We start from the raw sequence: 23,285 nt of genomic DNA, 5'->3' as shown, positions 1-23,285 counted from the left end.
TTCCCAATGAAACCATTTTGCCGCCCCTTTGTTAGCTGCCTCTTGTGTATGGGCTATCAGGGTTAAGTTCCGGTGATCACTAGCCACCTCCCCAAACAATTCCTCTAGCGAATGCTGGTCTAAGGGCTTCCAGTGTTGTGGAATTACCACCTTAGCAGCCTAAAGAAGGTGCCTCAATAACGATTTCTTATTATCATTCTTAGGCATGGAAAACAAATAGAAGGAAACACACCAACACTGGATGTAATATATGGAAAACAAATACTAGAATTGCTTCCCGGCTTTTAGGGATTGACATGGTCATTTCTTTAATAACTTTAAGAACACCTACCCAGAAGGCCGCCGAGGCCAGGCACACCCACCATATATGTAACATCAAACCCACATGGGCCCCACATCGCCAGCACAAGTTGGATACTACCGGGAACCATTTATGCAAGACCAAAGGAACACAATACCATCTAGACACTATTTTATAACTAATTTCCTGAGCTTTAGTGGCTATATTAGATTTATGAGAGAGATGGAAACATTTATACCCTTGTCCTCTTGTAAAGGTTTGATGTAGCTCCCTTTCTCACGCCTTACAAAAAGGGGTAAGCATATCCGGATCACCATCTAATAGAAGCTTATAGATAGCGGATATTGTATGCGCAGAATTAGTGGGAGCCATAAATAGAGATTCAATCGAAGAAAGGGGGCGCACCCCTTCTAAATGAATGTAGAGAAAACATGCCCTAGTTGAATATATTCAAAAGAATATCTCACTTTCTGTGGACGATCACCTAGAAAAGCTGAGAGGGGAAGCAATACACCCTCAGTGGCCACATGATAAAGATGCAAGGGGTTTTTCTTGGAGCTACCCAGAAAAATTCTTGGAGACACCAGATGGGAATTTTGGGTTATCTGTTATTGGGGATAATGGTTCTAATGGGTCAATTAGAATTCCCTTTATACTGGGAATGTCGACAGTTTTGAGCGTTTGCCTGAGACTAAATGGAATAGGGATGTTATTTCGGGCCAAAATAGGCCAAGTCCATGGTAGAGTGGAAACTAATGTATGACAAGACTCACAGGCAATATGTACCCACAGTTTAGATTCTCTACAGTGCAGAATATCTAAGATTCTTGCATGGGCGAACGTCAGATAGCATTTTCGGCAGTCCGGCAAACCTATACCCCCAAATCCTTTGGAAGCACCAAAACAGTACTACGAATTCTTGGGAGTCCCGCTGACCAAACAAATTGACTTAATTTACGTTGTACCCTCATCCAGAAGGCGGATGGGATATACATCGGGATAGTTTGTAGTAAATACAAAAGTCTAGGCAATACAGTCATTTTGAAGATGTTAACCCGGCCAAACCAGGAGAACTCTCCACGGTTCCAGGAATTAAGATCCCCTTCCAATCTGGACAAAAAGCAACCAAAGTTCAAGTCAAACAATTCTGATAACTTTGCCAAAATAATGGTGACTAAGTAGTTAATATGATTATTCTAGGGCCATTTAAATGGAAAATTAGATTTCAGAACATTCACCATTTGCAAGGGTAGGGAAATATTTATGGCTTCAGATTTTTCGAGATTGATCATAAAATTGGACCAACTGCTAAAACGTGCCAGCTCAGACATCAGGAAAGAAAGCGAGGAATGTGGATTAGTTAAATAAATTAGCAGGTCATCGGCAAATGCAGAACACATACTCAGAACCCGCTATTTTGATTCCCCGTATTTCAGGATTAGCATGTATGGCCTTCATAAGATGCTCCATTATCCAGGATATACAACATTGGGGAGAGGGCGCAACCTTGTCGAGTACCATTCTTTATAGTAAAGGGAGCCGAAAGGGAGCCGTTAGTTTTTAGCTGGGCTGAGGGGGAAAGGTAGAAGGCTAAGATTTTTTTAAGTAAATACAGGACCTAAAGCAACATGGCTCAGGGTTTGAGAGAGAGAGAAGACCATGAGATCCTATCAAAATCCTTTTCGGCATCAAGCGATAGGATCAATAAAGGGTTTTTTTTTATAGCGTGTGCATGATTAATAATATCTATTGTTTTCAAAGTGTTATCTCATGCCTCTCTTCCTGGAACAAAACCCACCTGGTCTGCGTGTGTTAAGTGAGGGATGTGGGATTTAAGACTATTGGCCAAAAGCTTGGCATATAATTTTAAATCTGCATTTAAGATATAGGCCTATAGCTACATCAGCTGGGGTCTTTCCCTGGTTTGAGGATGACTGCAACATGTGCCATTGTGGAATAGGGAGAAAAGAAAGTAGACTCCGATATGGAATTAAAGGATTGTTAATATTAACAGAGACAATTGTTCAAAAAAAAATTATAGAATTCTGCTGTGAAACCATCAGGCCCTGGACTTTTATTGCTAGTGAGATCTCGAACAGAGGCTTCTAGTTCTTGATGTGAAAAAGGATTTTCCAGGAATTTTACCATTACATCCTCCAATTTTTTGGAAAGGGCTGATGTATTAATATAATTTACCGCAGATGTAGGCAAGTTATATAGTTTTGAGAAATATTGAATGGAAGACAGCTGCAATTTCAAGAGTGGTATGAACCAATTTATCTTGAGTATTCTTAATACAGGGAAGATTTGTTTGGGTCTTTTAAGCATTAAGGGATTTAGCTAACATTCTTCCTGGTTTGTTACCAAACTCATAGAACCTACTCTGATCTAACTGAATAGCTTAGTTACTCACCGATAACGGTGTTTCTCGGAACCCATGACAGCACCACGGAGAGAGGGGGTCCGCCCATCAAGGACAGGAACCTACAGACAAAAGAGCGGCACCTCTCCTCCGCCCCCAGTTGGTTACAGAGCATCAGAGGGTCTCCCGGTTAGTTAACAACAAAAGTTTATACATAACATTATAATTTGTATACTTATAGAGAAGCCTCATGTCTAAGAACACACTCTACACACATTAAATCGTGCTCACCGCACACGTGAAAAAAGGGGGGGAATTAAGCGGGTGCTGTCATGGGTTCCGAGAAACACCGTTATCGGTGAGTAACTAAGCTATTCTCCCTCACCCATGACAGCACCACGGAGAGAATTTAAGAGATTGGTAGCTTAGGGAGGGACCACCGCCTGAAGGACCCTTCTCCCGAAGGTCAGGTCAGACGCAGAGGCTAGATCTAGGCGATAGTGTTTGAAAAAGGTAGAAGGTGTTGACCAGGTGGCCGCCTTACAGATCTGTTCTATTGATACCTCTGATCTTTCTGCCCATGAGGTCGCCATTGCTCTCGTAGAGTGGGCTTTTAGACCCTCCGGGATGGTATTCCCGCTGCATGAGTATGCCAGGGCAATCGCATCCCTTATCCATCTTGCCAGGGTACTTTTGGACGCCCCGAGCCCCTTACGAGGTCCCTGGAAACACACAAAGAGAGATCCTTCCTTCCTACATCCCTTGGTGGCCTCTAGGTAGTGCACTAAGCACCTCTTCACATCTAATGTGTGAAATTTCTCCTCTCCTCTATTCGTAGGGTTTGGGCAGAAGGAAGGAAGGACTACCTCCTGTGATCTATGGAAATGTGTTGCTACCTTGGGCAAATATGCAGGGTCAGGTTTCAATATAATTCTATCCTCCATAATTTTAATGAATGGGGGTAATGCCGATAAGGCTTGAATGTCACTCACTCTGCGAGCCGATGTTAGGGCCACTAGCAGTATCGTTTTTAATGATAGGGTCTTTAGTGGAGCTGACTGGATAGGCTCGAATGGGGGTCCTGTTAGGGCTGACAACACTAAGTTCAGATCCCATGATGGTACTTTCTGGGTAGCTATTGGTCTAGACCTGGCTGCGGCCCTCATAATCCGTGATACCCAAGGGTCGCTCGCCACCTCCTGATTATAGAGGGCACCTAGGGCCGCTACCTGTACCCTCAGTGTGTTAGTCGCTAGTCCCTTTTCTAACCCCCTTTGGAGGAATTCCAGGATTTTATCCATTTGTATTCCATCCTGAACCTTTGCCCCCGAACTGGATAGGAATTTCCTCCAGGTTCTACCATAGGCTTTGATTGTAATTGGTTTTCTACTTTTTTGTAACGTGGAAATTAGATTTTCTGAAAATCCTTTCCCCCTCAGCAGTGACCTTTCAAATTCCATGCTGTTAAATTGGAGGTTCACTGCTTGGGGGTGTAGCACAGGACCCTGCGATAGAAGGTCGGGGAGATCTGGTAGAACCCAGGGGTCGGTTACTGACATTATTCTGAGCCATGAAAACCATGTTCTTTTTGGCCAGAAAGGGGCTATAAGTATAACCCGAGCCCCCTCTTCCCTGACTTTCCTTATCACCGCCGGGAGGAGAATGGTCTGTGGGAAGGCATACAGTAGTCCCCGTGTCCATGGGAGCATAAATGCGTCCAGGGTCTGAGGATTCCCCTTGGGATTTAGAGAACAGAATGCTTCCACTTTTTTGTTTTTGTGGTCTGCAAATAAGTCTATGTCTGGGGTTCCCCACATTTCCACAATCTTCTGAAAAACGGACTGATTTAGAGCCCACTCCCCTTGATGTAGTTGGGTACGGCTCAGAAAGTCTGCTGTCTGGTTCTCTACTCCCCGTATGTGTAGCGCCGATAGGGACAGTAAGTTTTCCTCGGCTAACCTGAATATCTCGGAGGATGCCTCCATTAGCGTTCTGGACCTGGTTCCCCCCTGGTGGTTTATATAGGCCACTGTTACTCGGTTGTCCGAGAATATCCGGACATGATGGCCCTTTAATGCTGGCAAAAAGTGACTCAAGTCATAATTTACTGCTAGCAGTTCTTTTTGATTCGAGGAGGCTTTTAGTTCTTGACTTCTCCATCCCCCTTGAGCCACACTGATGCCCATGTGTGCTCCCCATCCCACAGGACTGGCGTCGGTGGTAATTACATGTGTGATCTTGGCCTCCCAGGGGATCCCTTTGAACAAGTTGTTTTTGTCCTCCCACCAGGCTAGGGAATGAATAGTTTTTGAAACTAGCGTAATATGATGTTCCAAGTGGTCTCCTAAGGCCCGCTGGTTGGTCAGGATATCCCACTGCAGATCCCTCATGTGTATTTGTGCCCACTGGACCGCCGGCAAGCATGCAGAGAGGGACCCTAACAGGGACATTGCTCGTCTTAGTGTCATAGAAGGGTTTTGCCTCGCTTTTTGTACCATATGAATAATTCTGTCCCTTTTGTGATCTGGCAAGTAACACACTTGGATGTTTGAATCCAGTGTCAGGCCTAGGAACTCCTGGACTCTCCTTGGTTCCAGCCTTGACTTTTTCAGGTTCAGAAGCCACCCGAGGTTTTTTAGAGTGCTCATCACTCTGTCCCTCTGTTCTGTGCATTTCTGGCCTGAGTTGCTCGCTATTAAAAAGTCGTCTAAATAAGGCACTATCAGAACATCCTGTTCTCTTATGTGAGCCATCATCTCTGCCACCAATTTCGTAAAGACCCGTGGAGCCACTGAGATCCCAAATGGCAGGGCCTTGTATTGGAATTCTCTTATTTCTCCTGCTATCGAGACTGCTAGCCTGAGGTATTGCCTGGATTCTTTGTGAATGGGGACATGGTAGTAGGCATCGCTGAGGTCTAAGACCACCATAAAGCATTGCGGAAAGAGAATTTTGATGGTCGATTTGATCGATTCTATCTTGAATTTTTCGTTCTTGATATAGCAATTCAGTCTTTTTAAATTTATGATGGTGCGGAAGGTGCCGTCTGGTTTGGTTACTAGGAAGAGAGGAGAGTAGAACCCCATGCCTCTCTCCTGTGGGGGAACCTCCTGTAGGACTGTTTTGTCCAACATACTCAGGACCTCCTTTTCGAGGGCGTCCTGTTCGTTTTTTGACGACCTTATCGGGGTAATTATATATTTTTGCTGCGGGAGAGAATAAAAGTTTATCCTTAATCCTGATCTTACAAGATTTATCAGCCAGGGATTGTTGGATATTTTCTCCCAGGCTGGGAGGAAAAAACTTAGTCTCCCTCCCACCCTGGGCCCACAGTCACTTGGCGGGTTTTTTATCTCGGGACGAGTTACCGAAGATGAACCCCCTGTCCCTTCTTCTGTCTTCCCATTTTTGGTCTCTCGGGGGTCTCCTCTGAAAGAACTTTTTGTTCCGAAAGGACCGTTTAAAGCCTGTGGCGCTCACTGGTCCTAGGTTTGGGAAGCCTTTCTTTTTGTCGCCTGCCTTTTCGAGGATGTCATCCAAGGTTTCCCCGAAGAGGAATTTTCCTTCACAGGGAATGGCGCATAACTTCATTTTTGTCTGAAGATCCCCAGGCCAACATTTTAACCATAAAGCTCTTCTAGCTGCATTCGACAAGGCTGCCGTTTTAGATGACAATCTTATCGAATCAGCCGAAGAGTCGACCAGGAAGGCTGCCGCCCCTCTTATCATTGGCATGGATTCCAGGATTTTATCTCTGTGAACCCCTTCCCTTATCTGTCTCTCCAATTGGTCTATCCATACCATAAGAGCTCTGGAGGTACAGGTTGCCGCTACCGCCGGCCTGATGTTTCCCCCTGCTGATTCCCAGGTGCCCTTAAGTAGGGTATCCGCTTTTTTATCTAACGGGTCTTTCAGGGTACCCATATCTTCAAAGGGGAGTGCAAACCTTCTTGAAGCTTTGGCTACCGCCACGTCTAGTTTGGGGGCCTTATCCCACGATGTGGATGCCTCCTCATCAAATGGGTACTTTCTTTTGATGGAAGGAACCGTAGAGTTTTTCCTATCCGGTTTTTCCCATTCTTTATCTATGAGGCCTTGGACGTTCTTATTTAACGGAAATACCCTCCGTTTCTTTTGACCCAGTCCTCCGAACATAATGTCCTGGACTGATCTATCAGTCCGGGGGTCTTCCACCCCCATAGTGGATCTTACCGCCTTTACTAAGGCATCCACTTCGTCCAGGGGGAAACAATGACGACCTTCCGTCTCCTCTTCGGAGGATGACGAGTCGGCATTCACAGTATGGGAGGTGACTTCCCCTGACGATAAGCTCTCTGATTGGGACTCTATTACCACGTCCCCCTTCCTTCCTTTCCTTTCCCGTTTTTTGGATGAAAGGGCACTCTGAATTTCTGCGCGGATTACCGCCCTTAGGTCTGCGGCATGATCCGGGGTTTCATCGCCGAGGACCTCCTGAATACAGGAGTCACACAATTTTTTCTCCCAGGGCGTTGGTAATGGTTTCCTACAGGTGGGGCATTCCCTGTTCTTGGTTTTTTCTTTCTTCTTTCCCTGATAAGGGAAAGAAGTCTATTACAATGGGGAACATTCACAAAGATCCACTTACCCCCCATGCGCGGTTGCAGGTACCGGTTCTGGAAGTGGATCCAAATCCCCCACTGGGCGATCCACGGCAGGTGACTTGCTCCTTGCAGTTGAATGCTGCGTGGAGTGGCTACTGGACCGGCTCCCCCGTCCGTCTTTATCCTTTTGGCGGTGCTGGTGATGCTGCCTATGTTGCTGCTGCTGCTGCTTAGGCTGCTGTAGCTCCTCATGCTGGTCGCTCTCCATCGCGCCTGAACGCTTCCAGCCCTGAGGCTGCTTCAGCGTTCCAAATTTGAATAAGCCGCCCTGGCGTCACCTGTCTTCCCGGCCTGCACCGCTGCCTCCCCCGGGAAGTGCGCACTGCGCATGTGCCGACCGCGGGGACCCGGAAGTTCCTCCTTCTACTTCTGGGGCAGCGCCATCTTGGTACACCTCTGTACCCGGCGCTGCCCCTATACCGGCGTCCCCCGGCCCCTACTCCTCCCGGAGCGGCGGCCCGGTCCTCCCCGCCTGCTCACCCTGGACAGCCCCTCAGCTGCAGCGGTGGCGGCTTCGGCAAACGACCCCGCCGCGACAGGGGCCTCCACGCTGTCTGACCGCGGACGGGACGGTCCCGGATCTTCACCTTCCGGTAAGCGCTGCGCTCCTGCTGCCGTGGTTCACCCGTCAAGGACAGGAACCCAACTGGGGGCGGAGGAGAGGTGCCGCTCTTTTGTCTGTAGGTTCCTGTCCTTGATGGGCGGACCCCCTCTCTCCGTGGTGCTGTCATGGGTGAGGGAGAAATAAACGTTTACATGAAGAATCAAGTAATTTTTTAGCTTCTAATCTTGCTTTGAGAAGATCTCTGAGGGTTGCAGTGGAGAGCGCCTTTTTATGAATTAACTCCAGATTAGTGACTCTGTAAGGCTAGTTTGATTGCCTGACCTCTGCCTTTTTTATTCGGGACCCATGTTTGATAAATACCCCTCTAAGTACACACTTGAGGGCTTCCCATTTAATTGTGGGGGCGGTATCATCATTTCCGTGATCAACAATAAAGTTAGATATGGAGGCTTGTACGACCAAGGCACATAATGTATCTAATAATGACTTCTTGAGACGCCAAGACCCTGATGTTTTGGTAAGGGATGGCACTTTAAGCGAGCAAGATACAGGGACATGATCTGACCAAAGTATGTTACCAATACTAGAATCTGAAAGCCAAGGTAAGGCATTTTGTTGGAGGATGACATAGTCTAACCTACTATAAGAATCATGCGGATGGGAGTAAAAACTATAATCCCTATCTGATGGATGCTGTAGCCTCCAGATGTCATAAAGCTGCATTTGTAAAAAGGCTCTCCTGATATACTTGATAACCACATAATAGAGATGCGATCTACCTTTAGAATTATCTAACATCGGGTCAAGAGTAACATTTAGATCCCCCCAAAATATTACGGCACCCTGGATTAAGGGAAGGGCATTGCCTACTATCTTATCAATGAAATTGGCTTGATCCTAATTAGGGGTATATACATTTATTGTAAATAACTGGCCACTGATTACTAACACTAAGATAATATACCTTGCTTCCTTATCTACCCCACAGTTGATGACCTGATGCGTTAACGATTTGTGAATCGCTATATAAACTCCTTTTGAGCGAAATTCAGGGTTATGAGCAAAATGCCAAAATGTGTAATACTTGTGTCTAATTGTAGGAGCATGGCTCGTCTTAAAGTTTGTCTCCTGGAAACATACAATATACTGTATACCTTTTACTTGTGAAAATGGTGAAGGATTTGCGCATACTTTTCGGGCATGTTAAATCCTTTCACATTCATAGAAGCGATATTTAGGTCCGCCATTGATAACCAATGAAATTCTTCATCTATAGATATCGGGTAAGATGGTCGAGCTGCCTGGTCCTCATGGTCGAAGAGATAAAGTGTGGGAAAGGTTAGGGAAGAAAAATATCTTAACCAAAGAAATAAACATGAACAGAGGAAAATCCTCGGCAAAAAAAGACTATATAGGAAACAGTCCAAATGGGGAGTGTACGAGCCCGCATTGGCATGTCAGAGGCTCCCACCCTATAAGGGGGGGGGTTACAGAAGCTAACTATCATATATAGCTACTCCTTAAGTCAGTTGCTACAAAAAAGTGATAATAGCAATCGGTGATTTAAACCCAACGGTTATAAACATGGCATTGGCACTACATGTCCAATTAAAACCTTCAGAGTCCAAAGGTTCCTTGGAAATGAAAAGAGAGGGTCTTGTATGTTATTTTACTGTGGACAATTCAAAGTCAAGTTGCATTTCTTGAATCCTGACACCCGGAAGGAGGATGGCCACCAGCTCCCCGTTCCAGGAGGTAGACCTGGACGAAATGAAGAATCGGAAAAATGTGTGGAAAGACCACTAGGTGTTCCTTCCTTTCCTCCAGGGCCAGCTGAGTTACATCTTAAAGTAGGCCAGTGAGGTATAACAACCTTAGACAAATCCCATGTGGATAGAAATGTCGGTAGATCTTCAGGTGAGCGCAAAAAATGACTGACCCTCTTTGGGCAGACAGAGAGAGGGGAAAACCCCAAAGAAAGGGAATCTCCTTATCCTGCGGAAGTCCAGCTAGGGTCTAAATACTGAGCATTGTGCCAGGGTATGGCATGAGAGATCAAGCATAATTCTGATTGATTTGTTTTGGTATATAAGATTGGCCTCCCTTCTTGCAGCTTGAATAACGGATTATTTAACGGCATAGAAATAAACACGACAAATTAAGTCCCTGGGGCAAGATTCATCAGGGTTTGGGGAGCGCAGGTCTCTGTGCGCTCTGTCAATTTCTATTGGGGTCCCTGGAGGACATCTGAGGAGGTTATTGAAAATAGATAAAAGTACAAATGGGATATCTTTGGTACTGATTGATTCTGGTAATCCTCTGATGCAGAGATTATTTATCCTGCTTCTGTTTTCTAAACCATCGAGGTATTGTTGGTGAGTATAAGTGTAGGGACTGCTTGTGCACAGTGTCTTGCAAGACCGGTATAGCTGACACATTGTTCTCCTGAGTTTGGGTTATTACATCTACTCTAGAATTAAGAGATGAGAGATCTAACCTGAATTGTGCAAACTGCTGTTTATATTCTGCTACCACTTGAGAAGTCAGGGCTGCAATGTCACTTAGTTGGGATTGTCTGGAGAAGAACCCAGAGATCTGCTAAGGATGCAGGCCTGTCATCATCACCATTGGTGTATTTGAGGGCAGTGGCCTTTCTGTATGAGATTCATTTTGTTTTCTGGAGTTGCAGAGATCAGGCTTGCACAAGGCTGATGTCCCACCCACCGTATCCATAGTTACAGAGGGTTGATAAGGTTGTTGAATTGGTAAAATGTCCACAGCATTTAAAGGAATAGTGTCCACATTGTTTAAAATATTCAGGACCACCTCAGATCTTTCTGCTTAACGTGGTGATCTCGCCAGGGACCCTCCTCTTTCCTCCCAATTACCTGGTGGTCTGGAGACTCGTACCCGGGTTCCGATGCAGAAACTGCACCCTGTATTCGAGCAACTCCTAACTCCCTCTGTTCCAGGAGGAATGGTGGAGACGGTGCCTGGTCCAGTATCTGTACCCTGATGAAGAAAGGCTCAATATTGCCCTGGGGGATAAAGAACGGGTGGAGGACTGGGTCCTTTATTTTAGCCCCTGATTTGCCCATGCTGAGGTACTGGAACTGATTGCTAGGTGGATGGTGGTTAGGCGCAGCAGAAAGCATGTATTCACTCGGCCATGTCCAACCACACACCCCATGTTGAAATTTTTAAACTTTAAATTTTAATGCCTTTAAACCAGAGAATCATGCAAAATAGTTAATAGCACTTCCCATATGTCTACAATTTATTAGGAAGGGTTATAAGGTGACCCGCAATTTCTAAGCTTTACAACAAAATTTCAAAATTTACAAAACCATTTTTTTTTTTTTTTTTCAGGACCCCATTGCAATTGAAGTGATTTTGAAGGGCCTATATGACAGTAAATACCCAAAATTTACAACATTATAAAAACTGCAACCCTCAAGGTGCTCAAAACCACTTTCAAAAAGTTTCTTAACCCTTCAGATGAGATATTTGGAATGTGGAAGGAAAAAATAAACATTTAATTTTTTTTCACAAAAATATTTTTTTTTTTATTTTACTATTATAACAGGAGAAAAGGGACCCCAAAATGTGTTGTGCAAATTCTCCTTAGAACACCAATACCACATATGTGGGGGAAAACTACTGTTTGGGCGCAGGGCTCGGAAGGGAAGGAGCGCCATTTGACTTTTTGGAGAGTCTCTGATGAGCCTAAACAGTGGAATCACCCCAAAAGTGACACTATTTTGGAAACTAGACCCCTCAAGGAACTTCTATAGATCAGTGGTGAGAACCTTGAACCACCAAGTGCAGCACAGAAATTTATAACGTTGAGCCGTGAAAATAAAAAAAAAAAAATTTCCACAAGATTTTTTTTATTTTCACAAGGGTAACAGGCTAAAATGTATCATACGATTTGTTGTGCAATTTTCTCCTGAGTATGCCAATACCCCATATTTTGGGGAAAACTACTGTTTGGGTGCACGTCAGGGCTCAGAAAGGATGGAGTGACGCTTTGCAACACAGATTTTGATGGAATATTTTGGGGGTGTCATGTTGCGTTTGGAGGTCCCCTGATAAACCTAAAGAGTGGAAATCCCCACAATCTGCCCCATTTTACAAACTAGACCCCTCAGGTAAATTCTCTAGATGTGCGGTGAATGCCTTTAACCCCAAGTGCTTCACAGGACTTTACAACGTTGATCTATGAAAAAAAAAATATTTTTCCCCACAATTAGACCCAATTTTTTTCATTTTCAGGAATAATAAAAAAAAAAAAAAAAGAGCCCCAAGATTTCTTTAGCAATTTCTCCTGAGTTAAGGAAACACACATATATATATATATATATATATATATATATATATATATATATATATACACACATACATACACATATACATACATATATACACATACACATACATACAGTATATATTTATTGATTTGGTAATACAAAGGTGGACAATAAGCTCCACATAACAGGCATAAAACGGTACAAATTTACAATGTCTTGCAGGGTTGTGAAGTTATGCATCTGCTGGATATCTATTGTCTAGTTAGCTAGCTTTCTATGTATCTTTTTACATTTTTAAAGGGAACCTGTCAACAGAAAAAAACCCTATTAACCTGAAGATATGTTAATCTACAGGTTCATAGCATTAACCTTCCTGACGCCCGCACTTAGCTGAATGGTGTGTGGAGAGAAAATTAATGTTATTCTCCCTGGTAGCGTTCCTTTTTCAGTCACAGGGGCAGCGTCGGTTCAGTCACAGAGTATACAGATCTTGCAACACTAACCGCGCTCCTGGCTGTGACTGACAGCTGGCCCTAATGCAGAGTGCCAGTGTCAGTCAGTGCGGGGGCGCTGTTCTCTATACTCAACCAGCACCGCCCCCATGACTGAAAATGGAATGCTACCGAGGAGAATAAAGGAAATTCTCTCTCCATAGCATTCGGTTATGTGCGGGTTCTTGGCGGGGTAACAATGCTCTCAACCTGCAGATTAACGACATATTTGCGGATGAAGTGTGTTTTTTCTGGTGACCGATTCCATTTTAGCACATAAAACACATTCAAGAAATGACTGATTATTATTACGGTATGCATCACAAATATGGACCACACATACACAGATCGTAAAAGTGGACCGTGTCGTATATTCACGAGTACATGTGAAGAAGGCCTAAGATGTATTGTGAGGTTCTGTAGAAGTTGAGGAGTGTATAATGAGGTTCTGAAGAATCGGAGATGTCTACAATGAGGTTCTGCAGCAGCTGAAGGGTTTATTATGAAGTTCTGGAGCAGCTGATGTGTCTATAATAAGGTTCTGCAGCAGTTGAGGTTCTGCAGCAGCTGAATTGTATCTTGAGGTTATTATGAGTTATTTATGTTGATATACACACAGTTACACACATTATTGCACGCACACAAACATTTGAAATAGGCAATGTACATATTAGAGGTAGTATTAACTCGTAACTGGTTTGATGCTGTAATGAATATTATAATAAAGCAATTTGTATCTTTACTTAAATCCTACAATGACTGTTACCTGATATTTTGCTCATTTTGTTAGCAGTTTTCAATGGATGTCCCAGACAGGAACATACAGTATACCAATTGGCCGTTACAGGACTACACACGATGTATTTAACTTTTTTTTTTTCTTTACTTCTTACAGCTCATGCACTAGATTTCCTTCTGAAAACCACCTACTTGAATGGCTTCACGTCCATTTAAATCATGAAAACTAATCTCTAACTACAACAATCATCACCATGGGATACAAACATTCAGCTTATAGAACAATAAATCAATATATGATATACAGTACATAAAAACTAGGTATCAACAAATAAGAAAATAAAGCTTCATTTACCCTTGGGACCACTGTATTTTCCAAGATGCAACCAAAAAATATTTGCTGGAAATATATGGAAAATTGCATATAATCACTTTTTGACATTCAACAAAAAGAATAGACTGAAAAACTGATTATTAATTAAAGCCTAATTTTTAAATGCCGCCTCTTGAACACTCCTGTTCTAGTTTGTATTTTTATCACAAATCCCTGTGGTTTCCCAACATGATCTACTTTTGTAAAAGAAGCATGCAGTGATAAGGAAGATACATACCGGCACTTGGGCAGCATCCATGTACTGGAGGCCAAAATAATCAGTTTCCACTAAGTCCAAATGGTATACAATCTGGTCAAATAAATCCTGCCCTTTGGCTTGTTTCTGAAATAAAGAAGAAGACACTTTAGTATATCATTTGTTTTCAAAATCACTCTTTATAAAGTTTTATACACAAACAGATGGGAGAGCAAGCTCATATAGAGGTACAAGGACCCCACACATGGTACCATATGCGTCTATAATATAATATATTATATAGATATCAATGTTTCTACTGGAGAATAACTCATTAAAAAAGGCAGCAAACAAAGCAACTCTGTGGGATTTATAAAGAACCTGACAAACTAAAACCTGCATGGAATCAGACATATGCTTATACAGTATGACTGCTATTGAAGTCTGCAGGCGTCATATTATGGCTTCAAAAAACTTTTCTGTATTATGGCTGTCATAGGTAGGTGTGAGGATTTGATTCGGTGACCTGTTGCTGATTGGGTAATGGCTCAACAGACGGGAAGCGATCAATCTTCCCTGTCCAAATGCTGATAGTTTCAATATGCTTTGTTTTTCCTTCTTGGTTTGCCTCTCTTCAAATGTTTCTCATTTTCCCATTTGGGTTTGCCCTTTCTCATTCTAGTTTGGGTTTTATATGTTCACCCTTCACTGCACTTCCTTACTGGCTATACCACTTGGTGGTTGTGTGTTCAGGAGTTCCAGACCTTCAGAAAAGGGATTTAACTTGATGGTAAACTCCAGTTATATTCTTGCAGTGAGTCTGCTCACTTTCTGTCCCAGCACCTTTTCCTTTTACCACTGTTGGGTTTCTAGGAGGCCGTGTTCTTTTTTGGGGGTTCTCCTTAGCTGTTCCTCGCTACCCTATATGGATGGGTTTTAGTTTCTCACCCTTTGTTTTCATGTCTTACTTCACACTATCCTTACCCCTTATTGGCAAGAGGTAGGTCCTCAGGCGGTATGAGAAACCCCTTGTTGGCCTTTTAGGGAGTTAGGTGTTTTTAGTTGTGTGGCTAGGGACTTTTTAGTTTGTTTAGGAACCAATAAAGTGTAGGTACTGTGTTTCCAGTGTGTGAATGCTCATACCAATAGCTATGCACAACCTCAATGGGCATTAGCATTAACAATGTGAACCCAGACCACTCATCACAATATAATTGTCATTTACTTCCCTGTTAAACTTCACATAATAAAGGAGAATAGAGGGAGTGAAGCAGTACCATGGCAGTTATACAGGCAGATAACCCCTAGTAATGCCACTAGCACACACACGCATGCACAAACATATCTATTGACAAAATGTGTAAAATAAAAAAAGGAGTCAAAATAATTTCAGTAATTACGGTAGGTAGATTTTTCCAGACACAGAAAGCAAGGAAGGCAAGAATGCAGGAAACAAATATAAGCAGAAGGTGAAACTCAAGATTCCAATCTAATGAGGTCAGTACACAGCATTAACTTTCACTTTACAGATCAGGTCAGGGCACAAGGGGAAAGAATTACATTAAAATTAGATGCACAATATTGAAATCTTTGAGCAATTTTATACTTCTAACAAGCTACAGTGGGGGGAAAAAGTATTTGATCCCTTGCTGATTGTGTAAGTTTGCCCACTGACAAAGACATGAACACCAGTCTATAATTTTAAGGGTAGGTTAATTTTAACATTGAGAGATAGAATATCAAAAATAATATCTTTTATAAATGTGATTATGTAAGACAGCTGTCTTTAATGCAGGTAACGAGTTGATTAGGAGCGTTTAACTGGTCTGTAGGAGCCAGAACTCTTAATGGTTGGTAGGGGATCAAATACTTATTTCTCACTGCAAAATGCAAATTAAATTATATAATTCATACAATGCAATTATCTGGATTTAATTTTTGATATTCTATCTCTCAATGTTAAAATTAACCTACCCTTTAAATTATAGACTGGTCAGTGGGCAAATTTACAAAATCAGCAAGGGATCAAATACTTATTTCCTCCACTGTATATTTACTTCAGATTAAGATTATACATCAGAATACATATTCTATGGTTTTGAAATTCTTCTAGAACAGAGGGCATACTTTGAGAACACTCACAGAAATGTGCTACAATTCCATGCAATCAGAGTTGTATGGCACCATAATCTCACATCATTACACTGGAGTGTAGTACAATGTGGGGACATTATACTGTATGGAGCACTTTTTGTGTCCATTATACTGTATGGGGATCTGTGGGGGGATTACAGTGGGAGAATAATACTGTGATGGGGTCACCATTCTTTGTCCACTTCTTTGAGAGACACTGCTTCATTACGTCAGATAAAGTGACTTGCTCACAATCTGTGTGCAGTTTTCTTTTTCTCCAAGCGCTTGTAAATTAAGGGTGTAAACTCCTAATTTGGCCTCACTGGTGATCTGGCATGTCTGACTTTGGGTCAGAATGAGAACAGCTACAATTGGTGGATTAAGGGAGGAGGATTGACCTGCCACTTTGTCCAAGCTTTTAATTTTGTCCCGCTGTGCATTTGAGCTTCATATCCCTGTTTTAACCCCCTTCTGCCATTAGACGTACTATCCCGTCCATCTGCCCTGGGACTTAATTCCCAAGGACGGGATAGTACGTCTAATGCGATCAGCGGCACCCACGTGGTGAGCACCGCTGATCGCGGCCGGGTGTCAGCTGATTATCACAGCTGACACCCGGCACAATGTGTCAGGGGCGGTCACGGACCGCCCCTGACACATTAACCCCTTGTACACCGCGATCAAACACGATCACGGTGTATCGGGGGTTAAAGGGAAGCATCGGCAGGGAGGGGGCTCCGTCAGTGCTTCCCTGAGCCCCTCACGGCAGCGCAATGTGCAGCGCTGCTACGGGGGACTCCTTCCCTGCAGGCCCCCGGATCCAAGATGGCGACGGGGGCCTGTAGGGAGCTGACTTCCTCACTGCCTGCAAAGCGCAGGCATGAGGAAGTCTGCAGAACTGCCTGTGACAGATTGCTGATCTGTCACAGTGATCTGTGATGTGACAGATCAGCGATCTGTCACAGGACAGTGATGTTCCACCTGGGACTATGTAATAAAGTAAAAAATAAAAAAAGTGTAAAAATATTTTTTTTTTAAAAATCGCTAAATAAATTAGTAAAAAAAAAAAAAATATTCTCCAATAAATTCATTTTTTGAAAAAAAAAAAAAAAAAAAAAAAAAACAACAATAAAAGTACACATATTTGGTATCGCCGCGTCCGTAGCGACCCGCCCTATAAAACTGTCCCATTAGTTAACCCCTTTAACGACCCCCTTAAAAAATAAAAATAAAAAACGAAGCAAAAAATAATTTATTATCATACCACCGATCAAAAAGTGCAATAACGCACGATCAAAAAGACGCATATAAATATACATGGTACCGCTGAAAACGTCATCTTTTCCCGCAAAAAACGAGCCACAACACAGCATCATCCGACAAAAAATAAAAAAAAGTTATAGCTCGCAGAATAAAGCGATGCAAAAATAATTATTTTTATATAAAATTGTTTTCATTGCAAAAAACCAACAAAACATAAAAAAACGACCTAAATGAGGTATCGCTGTAACCGTACCGACCCGAAGAATAAAACCGCTTTATCAATTTTACCGCACACGGAACGGTGTAAACGCACCCCGCCAAAAGAAATTCATGAAATGCTGGTTTTTGTTCATTCTGCGTCCCAAAAATCGGAATAAAAAGCCATCAAAAAATGTCACATGCCCGAAAATGGTATCAATAAAAACGTCAACTCGTCCCGCAAAGAATAAGACCTCACATGACTCGGTGGGTCAAAACACGGAAAAATTATAGCTCTCAATATGTGGTGATGCAAAAACTATTTGTACAATAAAAAGCGTCTTTAAGCGTGCGACAGCCGCCAAACACAAAAACCACCATAAATAGTAAATCAAACCCCCGTTATCACCCCCATACTTAGGGTTAGGGCTAGGGTTAGGGTTCGGGCTAGGGTTAGGGGTGTGTTGGGGTTAGGGTTGGAGTTATAATGGGGGTTTCCACTGTTTGGGCACATCAGGTGCTCTCCAAATGCAACATGGCGTCTGATCTCAATTCCAGCCAATTCTGCGTTAAAAAAGTCAAATGGTGCTCCTTCCCTTCCAAGCTCTGCCATGCGCCCAAACAGTGTTTTCCCCCCACATATAGGGTATCAGCATACTCAGGACAAATTGCAAAACAACTTTTGAGGTCCAATTTCTCCTGTTACCCTTAGGAAAATAAAAAATTGGGGCAAAAATATTTTTGTGGAAAAATGATTTTTTTATTTTCACGCCCAGGCGTTATAAACTTCTGTGAAGCAATTGGGGGTTCAAAGTGCTCACCACACATCTAGATAAGTTCCGTGGGGGGGTCTAGTTTCCAAAATGGGGTCACTTGTGGGGAGTTTCAATAGTTTAGGTACATCAGGGGCTCTCCAAACGCACATGACACCCACAGACCAATCCATCAAAGTCTGCATTCCAAAACGTCACTACTTCCCTTCTGAGCCCCTACGTGTGCCCATACAGTAGTTTTCTCCCACATATGAGGTACCAGCGTACTCAGGACAAATTGGACAACAACTTTTGGGGTCCAATTTCTCCTGTTACCCTTGGGAAAATAAAAAATTGGAGACTAATTGATCATGTTTGTGGAAAAAATACGATTTTTTTTTATTTTCATGTCTGGGCATTATAAACTTCTGTGAAGCCCTTGGGGGTTCAAAGTGCTCACCACACATCTAGATAAGTTCCTTGGGGGGTCTAGTTTCCAAAATGGTGTCATTTGTGGGGGGTTTCTACTGTTTTGGTACATCAGGGGCTTTCCAAATGCGACATGGTGTCCAATCTCAATTCCAGCCAAAAACGTCAAATGGCGCTGCTTCCCTTCCGAGCTCTGCCATGCGCCCAAATAGTGGTTTACCCCCACATGTGGGGTATCAGCGCACTCAGGACAAATTGCACAATATCTTTTAGGGTCCTGTTACCCTTGGAAAAATAAGAATTGAGGGTGAAAAGATCATTTTTGTGGAAAAAATATGATTTTTTAATTGTACGGCTGTATGTTATAAACTTCTGTGAAGCACTTGTGGGTTCAAAGTTCTCACCACATATCTAGATAAGTTCCTTGGGAGGGTCTAGTTTCCAAACTGGGGTCACTTGGGGGGGTTTCCACTGTTTAGGTACATCAAGGGCTCTCCAAACGCGACATGGCGTCCGATCTGAATTCCAGCCAATTTTGCATTGAAAAAGTCAAACGGCGCTCCTTCCCTGCTGCGGTTTGCCATGCGCTGAAACAATGGTCCCCCCCACACATATCAGGTATCAGCGTACTCAGGACAAATTGCACAATAACTTTTGCAGTCCAATTTCTCCTGTTACCCTTGGTAAAATAAAAAAAAAATTGAACCTGATGTATTTTTTTAGTGAAAAAAAGTTAAATGTTCATTTTTTTTTTTTAAATATTCAAAAAATTCCTGTGACGCACCTAAAGGGTTAATAAACTTCTTGAATGTGGTTTTGAGCACCTTAAGGAGTGCAGTTTTTAGAATGGTGTCACTTTTGGGTATTTTGTATCATATAGACCCCTCAAAGTGGCTTCAAATGTGATGTGGTCCGTAAAAATAAAATGGTGTTGCAAAAATGAGAAATCGCTGGTCAATTTTTAACCCTTATAACTTCCTAACAAAAACAAATTTTGGTTCCAAAATTGTGCTGATGTAAAGTAAACATGTGGGAAATGTTACTTATCAAGTTTTTTGTGTGCCGTATCTCTGTGATTTAAGGGCATAAAAATTCAAAGTTGGAAAATTGCGAAATTTTCAACATTTTCGCCAAATTTACATTTTTTTTCACAAATAAACGCAAGTTATTTGAATTAAATTTTACCACTAACATGAAGTACAATATGTCACGAGAAAACAATGCCAGAATCACTGGGATCCATGGAAGCGTTTCAGAGTTATTACCTCATAAAGGGACAGTGGTCAGAATTTTAAAAATTGGCCTGGTCATTAACGTGCAAACCACTCTTGGGGTTTAAGGGGTTAAGGGTCCCCCCGTTACACTAAACGACGCACCATTGATCCAGACGATACGACCTGTCAGGATCGCTGGTGCGTCGCTACATGATTGCTGGTGAGCTCTCAAACAGGTAGACTCACCAGCGATCAGGACCAGCGAGGATGCTGGAATTCAGGGTAAATAGCGGGAAACTAAGCACGTGCGTAGCTTAGTTACCCGCTGTGTACCATGGATACCAGCGTGCTCACGCTGAGAGCTGGTATCCAGGGTAAACAGCGGGTAACTAAGGCTGGTTTCACATTAGTGTTTTTTAGCGCTGCGCATCGTGCGCGTCCATGCGCCCCTATGTTTAACATGGCGGGCGCATGGTCTAGCGTTTGCACACTAGGCGCGCCCGACAGGGCTGTGGAGTCGGTAAGCCACAGTTGCGACTCCGACTCCTGGATTTTATCAGGCTCCGACTCCTTCATAAATGGCCAATTCATAACAAATTTACTGTTGTAAAATATTAAACATCGTGCTTATTCAGTTTCTCACCATCATATAAGTAATCAGACCACTTAGAGCAAAAACTACATTTATTAGAATACAATTAGAATATAGCAAATAACTTATAAACTTTTATAAACTGTAAGTAAATATGTAATAAACACTTTTATGCAGTTAATAAGAAGAAATCTATAAATTTGTCCTCAGAAAAAGTATTGCCTCTGTCAGATCCTCCTTCATGGATGCCCTCAAATCTGATCTAATTATTTTGAGAGCAGAGAACAACCTCTCTACACTAACTTGTGTTGGTGGCAAAGCAGTAACCACTCGGGCAACATCTCTGACAATGTCAGGATACAGAGGAATCGCTTGTTGCACTGTTATTTTTGATGAACGGTCAAATTTCTCAATTTCTTTTAGTGCACATGAAAAATTCTGCTGAAATGTACTGGCTGTGTTCCTTGATGGGGATGACTCTTCTTCTATGCGGGAACGCTTTGAACGGTCCTTGTGATCCAAATATTTTTCAAAATTAAATTCTTCATCAGTTGATGATGAGGGTGAAGATGTGGCAGGACGACCAAATTCTTCTTGTTACTCCTGACTGTTCTGCAACCCTTTCATCCTTACTGCTATTTCAAACAGAGCTTCTTTTCCTTTACTTAGCTGTTGATCATCTAGAAGAATCCGATGCATTGGGTCTACATAAACAGCTGCCAAAAGAATGTTATTTTGTAATAGTAGCTCCTCTCTCCGTTTCATTGATGTAGCAATGCCACTTGCAATTAACCCTCCTCTTTGGGACAGGCGAAACATCAGGTTCTTCCACTCCTTTAAGAAAATACTTGGAGTTAAGTCCTCTGCTTGTAATTTTTTAGTCACTGTAAATGGGTGCTCTAGCAATTTTTCCAGCTCAGTCACCTGATTCCACTGACTTTCATTTAGCGTCAGTTGAGGGTTAGCCATGTCTACAAGAAAGGTTTTCAGTTCAACCAAGCGCTGAATCATTAAGTAAGTACTGGCCCATCGTGTGGCTTGATCAATAATTGCCCCTTTTCCAGCACGTCTCTTCAAAATTGAGTCAACTTTAGACGTTCTGGCAACAGTAGCCAATTTTCTCACCTTGCCAATCAGTGCAGCAGCATGTCCTTCTTGCAGACTGTCTCTTATAGCCAGCTGTAGCGTATGCACAACACAGCGCATGTGATGAATGAAAGAACATATTGACACAGTTTCAACAAGATCATCTAAACTATCATGTTGCTGTTCATCTGAAGCAACTTCAGTTTGCTCCTCAGTTACAATACTGTGTTCCTCTATTTCAAACATTTCTGTGTCTGTGGACCCAGAATGTTCTTCTAGCTGCTGGTCACCATCATTACTCTCATTCATTAGCTTAATAGTACTTCTCATATTTGAAGCATTGTCAGTTACGACAGAAAGAACTTGCTCTTTTTTAAGTTCATAGTCTTGCAGAACCTTTTCCACCAAGACCTGGAGAAACTCACTGGTGTGAGGAGCTTTGGTGTCTTTTACTGCCAATGTCTTGGTAACTATTTCATTTTTGTCACAAACAAATCGGACATTGATGGCAAAATAGTTCACTGTGACGTGTGCAGGCATCCATTTTAAGAAACAGAAAGCGTCCCTTGAGAGTTTTTTTAAGTTCTTCCTTTTGTTTAAAAGCTTCTTCGATTACTAATTTTCTAATACTCTCTCTCTCCAGAGAAACACCAAGCTTGCGGGCCATTTCCCCATTCAGACACATAAAAGCTGGTCGTGAAAATAATGAAATAGGCACACTATCCTTTACAACAAGCTCTATGATCTGTTTTTTTAATGTATCTACTGTCATTGTCACAGTAACTTTGTCACTGACAAAATATCTTGCAACTGATGGCTGCAAAGTTCTCTGCTCCTTTGTTTGGCTGGAAGAGCTGGGCACTGGTTCATTGGTTTGGATGCAGTCTCTCTCATCCACTGCTTTCAGTACTTCTGGATGAAATCGCTGTAAATGTCTCTTTAGATTAGAAGCTCTGGTAGGAGCATTTTTATCTTTGCCTGAATATGCACTCATCTTGGCTTCACAGCATTTGTTTTCGTCTAGATCATTTGTCATACACTGACAGACATAATGTTTTCTATCTTGAGTGATGGTGAAATGTTCAAATACAGCTGATTTAATGTGATGCTTCTTTGACATTCTCAGGTTTTTAATTCTGCATTCACAATCCAAATGACAATTGTTTTTCCTAAAAACAATTGTACAAAATTATTGCCAGGTCGTACAACTGATATAGTGGTCAGTAATACTGTTATTATTCCTCATGTACTCACAGTTAACTGATGCAAAGTTTGTTGAAAGGATAATACTTCTTACAGTCTTCCTCTTCTGAGTAGCAGGCAGCTGTGAGATGCTTGGAAGACGCACACCTAGTATGGTCTAGTCTAGAGGAGGAGCTTTACTACTAAGAATTTGCAACACATTTTCAGTTTCATACATTGTAAGTAGGGGGGTTGGGGCAGCATGAGGTTAACCAAGTATAAGATTAGATAAGGGCAGTGGAGAACAGTGACACACAAGAAGTAAGAAATGTCTCTATCTCCAGCAGAACTGCTTATCACTGTTGTTCATAGTTTGATAGAACATATATATTTGAGTAACATTTATAAAATTCATATGAAAGTTCAATTATGAAATATTAATACATTTTTTTTAAAG

The 23,285-nt window shown here is 42.4% G+C and overlaps 1 protein-coding gene across 9 annotated transcripts in view; it reads right to left on the bottom strand.

The window, feature by feature from the left end:
- The window catches only part of EPB41L4B (erythrocyte membrane protein band 4.1 like 4B), a 1,031,490-nt gene that overhangs the window by 877,622 nt on the left and 130,583 nt on the right, over positions 1-23,285 (bottom strand). For 8 of the 9 annotated variants that reach the window (XM_073587745.1, XM_073587749.1, XM_073587750.1 and 5 more), the window contains exons 2-3: positions 14,022-14,126; positions 13,766-13,810 (exon numbers count right to left, since the gene is read on the bottom strand). In XM_073587745.1, coding sequence (XP_073443846.1) covers positions 13,766-13,810; positions 14,022-14,126 — 150 coding nt within the window. The remainder of the gene's footprint in view (positions 1-13,765; positions 13,811-14,021; positions 14,127-23,285) is intronic. The other variant, XM_073587751.1, reaches the window with a different exon arrangement.

This window comes from Dendrobates tinctorius, unplaced genomic scaffold (assembly GCF_039654945.1).
Source record: "Dendrobates tinctorius isolate UK_male_01 unplaced genomic scaffold, ASM3965494v1 ptg000102l, whole genome shotgun sequence".
In the NCBI taxonomy this organism is placed as follows: Eukaryota; Metazoa; Chordata; class Amphibia; order Anura; family Dendrobatidae; genus Dendrobates; species Dendrobates tinctorius.
The sequence above is the reverse complement of the archived record's forward strand: the minus strand, read 5'-3'. Positions and strand labels throughout refer to the sequence as shown.